This window comes from Rhea americana, unplaced genomic scaffold (assembly GCF_003343005.1).
Source record: "Rhea americana isolate MKP2758 unplaced genomic scaffold, rheAme1 scaffold_211, whole genome shotgun sequence".
Taxonomy (NCBI): Eukaryota; Metazoa; Chordata; class Aves; order Rheiformes; family Rheidae; genus Rhea; species Rhea americana.
Window position 1 is genome coordinate 1121237 of NW_028186269.1, and position 5802 is coordinate 1127038.

The window sequence follows — 5802 nt, forward strand, 5'->3', positions numbered from 1 at the left end:
GAGCACAGATAACGTTGGAGGGCACTGCATGATTCAGCCCAGGCTTCCCTCCTGATTCACATATGAGGTTGGGAGAAGACAGAATAATCTCTCCTTTATAAAAGGTTGGCTATACTTTTCTTCCTGAGTCTGACCAAGTCTGCTCTCCATAGCTGGATCAGCTTTACTTCAAAGTGAGGAGGACTCTGCTGCACATGCACAGGTCTCTGGGGACATATGGAGGCTGTGGGTTACTCACTATGCAGGTAAAAAGTCTTTGATTTCCGCCTCTTTCATTTTCARCCTTCATCTATTTTCTTCTGCTCATCCCATCACTTGTTTGTACATTTATACTGTAGGATCTGGCTGCTTTTCTTGATGTTCTGGCTGGTACAAGGGAGGTGGATGGCTCCCCCAGGTTGGTGAAACATAATAAAAGGATAGCAGGGAATGGCAAGGACAACTCTCAATAGAGAACTATGTAATTCTACTCAAAATTACATATGCCTCTTCTGTAGTCTCCAGTCCCACTAGCTCATCTGTTGTCTGTGTACTTCCACCAGGTTTTGTAGAAAGCAGTTGCCGCTCCAGGATTTTTTGGATGAAATTGAATAAATTTTTGCTCCAGGGAAAGTTCTTCCAACTGGAAATCAATGGTGAGTCATTAAGTGGTTGCCTTGAGCAAGATGAAAGCTGGAGTATCACTTAATTGTGTCTATGAGCTGGATGCTGCTGCCATCTACACGTTAACTGGTAACTTATTCTGAAAGAACTGACAGAATGTCCTTGCTGCCTACACTTGGCCTATCACACTGAATTTGCCCAATATCCCTACAGACAGCTTATAAGCAGTAAAATTTATATGTACAGCCATAGTCCGCTTTGCTCCCTCTGTCTAGTATGCCTAAGAAAAGGAGAAAGGACRGTCTAACAAGGAAGAATTGGCATTTGGGTTTCATTCTTTTCTCTGCTGAGATCTTACACATGTCTAGCTAGGAAAATAGAGGTGAAATTGTAGCTTGGGTACATCCTAGACAGAACAGGGGACAACAGCAGTGTGTGCCGAGTAATACCCAGAAAACACGCTCTTGATGAGTACTGAGTAAGAACTTCAGCAATTAAAAGATTATTTTCTGTTTTATTTAACATGACACTGGCAGTGAAATACTTTATTTCAGACTGAACAAAGGGTCTCCATTTTGCTGAGGAATGGAAAAAAAAAATCTATTTAACCAATTTGAAAACCAGAAAATGTTCATATCAAATTGAACRAAGTATGTGATTTAACCCCAAGCCATATTTCTTTCTGTTGAGATCAGTTCTCCCCCCCACCCCCAATTAATCTGGAGGCAGAACTGAAAAAATCAAGTACATCAAGGGTGTGGAGAGAAGTGAGAGGTTTTACGAGAGCAACTGATATCTCTGGAAAAAACAGACAAGCCTTCAGGCACACAAAGCTTGTTTGTTTTTTCCAGCTCTATTGGTTAGCCTCATAAAAGCTATTCTCTCTTCTTCCAAAATTCTTCTCTCTTATCTCCTTACACTATCCTGGCTGCAAGAATACGTCTACTGAAACAGCAGTTATTAGTATTGTCTGACATATAAAGATGACAGATAAATCGTGAAATTACAATGACAGCTAGTAAAACCCTATCTACTTGTACAGATTCTTGTGTCTAAGCCAAGACTAAAATAGTTCCTTAATCAGAGGAGCAGATAATTAACAGAATACAATGTTATTAACTCTACTAGCATCAAGAACTGAGCTCAGTCGTCTCCCAGACTGTCTGTTGCTCAGTTCCCCTCTAGATTTAACAGTACATAGTGCCTTGTCTGGCAGAGATAAGTGGCAAACCTGATCAACTTGTAGAAGTGCCCATCCAAAATATGTCCATGACTGCATCCTTTGATCATACKGAGCAACAGATTACCAGAACTTGAGGATTTAGGAAATGGATGGACATACTTGCCCATAACTCTTTTTAAAGAGTAAAACTGGAGAGGGAGAAATGTGTACGATATCTCAAAGAAACTCTCCTTAATAGTATTTCAAGGTGGCTGTGGCACAAGCTTCTGGRAGAAGTGGGCACTAAAGTGAACATAATGTGCGTGAGCTCGAGAAATGCCAATTATCATGTGCTCTAATACGTAACAGCAGGGCTTCACTAGCTCCTTAACAGTTAGCATTGTTGGAGAGCACCCAGACCAGCTGGGCCTCTTTTCTGAAGACAGCTAGCTGAGGAGGCCTCAGCACTACTCTGCCCAGTGACTTGCCTCAGCTTTTCTTCCCAGATGTCATTCTTCAACATACTTTTTCTGTAGATCCTTATGCTGGCCCTGTTCTACTGGATGAGAAACTAGCATCTCGCTGTGGCTATGTCCTGTCGGAAGATGTATGGGGCAACCCCATCTTCCGTGCATCAGTGCTTGGCTGTCATGTAGCCAACAAGGTAAGACCCAGAGATGGACTGAAAACAGCTTCAGATGGCACATCCTCTCCAAAACAAAAAATGGGAGATTATATGGCATTCCAGTGACATGTTTTGAGAACTCAAGAAACAGTGAACTCAAAGAGTTAGTATAATGTTGGTGGTATGTAGAAATGAATAAGCAATGGCTCTCCAGTATGAAGTTTGTTCAGTGTGACTGACATGGGATTTCCTCTCTCCATGAAATGACACTTAGCATAATTCTGCTGACTAGCTGCCAGCTCTCAAGCATATCCTTGTTGCTGCTGATTTGCCAGAGAGTTTCTTGAAAGCCTCTCCGGAAAGAAGTAGGCATCTGCTTGAAAAAGCAACATTTGCAGTGTAATTCTGGCAGATCATTTCTTGGCTTAATTTATGTGGTAATGTGCCTGTTAACACATGCCTAGGAAYGTAGATCACACACATCTATTAGACCCAGATTTGTCTCATGTAACTTGAGACATCTAAAAGATAATGTCTAGTCTAAACTAGTTGTTTACACTTCTACAATAGTCAACGGAGAAAAACAGGCATCTCTGGAAGGTGATTCACACCATCAATATGTTTAAAAGTTTAGCCTGGATTTCTAATTTTTAAATGATAGTTGAGATGAATTGTATCCTATCTGACCTGAAAGAAAATATATCAGAATAGAAAGTTCATCTTTTGTTCACRTCTGGTTGATTCTGGAAGCCTAACAGCAAAAATAAGACAAAACTTGCTGGGCAGATCTTATGCTAATATGAATAGGGGATACACTGTGCTGTGCAATGACCAGAACACCCAGACTAGAAGTTTCTCTGGAAAGGTTTTGCATTTGTTTATTTGTTTTTCAGTAGATAACATCCATGTCAGATAGCAGCAGAGTCAGTGTCTTCATGTTTGGCTCCTGTGGAGTTGAAGCACGGAGAGGAGATCTCTTAATGGAGCTGTTAAGAAAAACGCTGGACAGCATTTTTAAGATAGATCCGAACTTCCTACATCGAATTAAAAAGTCTAGTGCTTTGTCTCCACAAGAAAATGCATAGCAATCATGAATGAGAGAAACAAGAACCAAATGGCAAGGAAGGTCAGATAAGGGTATCTTCTTCTGACCAGCTGTATACTTAATACTATGGGAAGAATATTGCTGAGATCTGATCTAATACAAAGTCTCTAAGTACTAAGGCAATGTCTGTGGCTCAGAAAGCCTTTGTGCACAAACCAGTTAAGACAAGATAGTACTGTGGAGAAACTGTCACTACAGGTCTCATCCTGCTCTTATCCTTGTAAATAAGCCCTCACTAAMAGCCACTCTTGAAACAGGACAGTACGCAAGATGGTCCTGCACTATTCCTGCRTGCATATGAACATGACCTTCTACACGACCCACTAAATTTCTAGTTCTTTTTCCTAGGCAGATGAGCTGTTTTCACTGACTGTGAACATCAGAGTGTCCTCATTTCCAAGCATGAGAGCAGCTGTGACCTACACTTACCCTATGTACTGCTCCTACTCTTCCTGGGCTCCAAGAGAAATTGTGTGTGAAGAAAACTACATGGAGGTAAAAACTTTCCCATCAAAAGCTGAGTTACATCTCAATTCCCTGTGAAGCATAACAACCTCCACAAACACAGTCTTATGTCAGAAACTGATTTTACACTATGTACCCAGGGCCAATAGCAACATGTRGCCAGTCAGCAGAGAGTCTAACTGTAGATGCTCATTAATAACACATTTACAAGTCATTGGTATTTTGCATGCAGTGAAACTCAGTTAATTGTAAAGAATGCTGTAATTCATGCCACAGTATGCAAATTGGAAGCCAGGAAAACCCTACCTGTTATACTCATGGGAGTACCTTTGTGTTAAAAAGTACTGCCACATCTGCAAAAATGTCATCCTTTCATTTAAAATAGTAAAATTCAGAGTTTGCAGAGCTACACCTCTGCTGTGTCACCAGACATCCCTTGTAAGACAAAATCTGATTCTTGCTGGAGGTGCTATGCTTTAGTTGTCCAGGCTGCTACTAGCATCTAAAAGCCAAATCAGGAATACGGCACTGAACAAACTGAACTTCACTAATTTTTGTATGGACCTACTGGAGGTAAAACAAAAGCATATTTCCTCTGCTAGGACCTGAGGCTGTGTAGTCATATCTGGGTATAGCAATACACTTTAATCATGGTATAGATATCTGAGGACAAGATTGGCTCCCAATTCAATGCCCAGAACTTGTCTCACTCTTCAGCACATGCTAGTTAGAATAGCACCATAAGTATGAGGATCCCACACTTGCAGGCGCATAGCCTGCAGAGGAGGAGGRAACCAGTCCTCTTAAAGCAAAGAGCCTGCTTTCCTATAACTTGAGTGGAGAGACTCAGATGCTTCTGAAAGTCTCCAGAAAGTGTTCTAGCCTACAGATCACTGATAAGCCTACAGCTTACCAGATATGAAACAGGATCATTACTTTACCTGGTTATACACAAAAGCATTCACAAAATCACAGAATGGTAGACACTGGAAAGGACCTCTGCAGATCATCTAGTCCAACTCYCCTGCRCAAGCAGGGTCATCTAAAGCACACTGCCCAGGACCCTCTTTACATGCATCCCCATGAACACCATGGCTTTAATTTTCATTTTAAGAGCACAGAACTTACAGCAATCAAGAACTTCTAAAGTCAGGAACTTGGAAACACTTTAATTACCTCCAGTAAATGTAGCTTGCCAAATCTCTACAGACACTGGGGAAGAAATCTGAAAGGCCTCCGCTCTCATGCCTGCAATAATGCTGAAGATCTTACTTGCTCTCAACCTCCTCTGTGTTCCCAGGTATCAGTGAAGACTGACGTCCCTGCAGTTTCAAATGACTACACTGTTGCATGGATGTCAGTACTGCCAGAGGTATGAAGGAGAGTCTTTCCTAACAGGCCTTAGCTTGTCTCTTCTCTCTAACATTACGAGTCATTCCTGGAGCATAGCTCTATCTCTGTCCTCATAGAAAAGGGATATGGCAAAGATGCAATTAAATACCGAAAAAACCTCTCAAGTCTTCTCAAGACTGCAAAAAGGTGTTTAGAWGGGACAGAAGGGCCATATGATTGTAGGAGTTAGTGGAAGCAGAGTTCAGAACAAAAGTAGGTGGTTCTTCACACAACAACTAGTGAATCTGTCAAACTCCTTGCCAAAAGATGCTGTGGCTGCTAAAAGTTTGCTTGATGTCAAGGGGATTAAGGAAAAGTTCACAGAAGAGAAATCCAATACGGCATACAAAATAAAAGAATCATAGAATCATAGAATCAGTAAGGTTGGAAGGGACCTCTGGAGATCATCTAGTCCAACCTCCCCGCTCAGCAGGGTCACCTACAGCATGG

The 5802-nt window shown here is 41.5% G+C and overlaps 1 protein-coding gene across 2 annotated transcripts in view; it reads left to right on the forward strand.

Annotated features, from left to right (window-relative positions):
- The first annotated feature begins 216 nt into the window (after positions 1 to 216).
- Positions 217 to 5802, forward strand: part of LOC146595892 (uncharacterized) — a 16773-nt gene continuing 11187 nt past the window's right edge. For both annotated transcript variants that reach the window (XM_085304892.1, XM_085304893.1), the window contains exons 1-6: positions 217 to 245; positions 339 to 397; positions 543 to 635; positions 2302 to 2429; positions 3844 to 3990; positions 5261 to 5332. In XM_085304892.1, the coding sequence (XP_085161018.1) occupies positions 217 to 245; positions 339 to 397; positions 543 to 635; positions 2302 to 2429; positions 3844 to 3990; positions 5261 to 5332 (528 nt within the window). The remainder of the gene's footprint in view (positions 246 to 338; positions 398 to 542; positions 636 to 2301; positions 2430 to 3843; positions 3991 to 5260; positions 5333 to 5802) is intronic.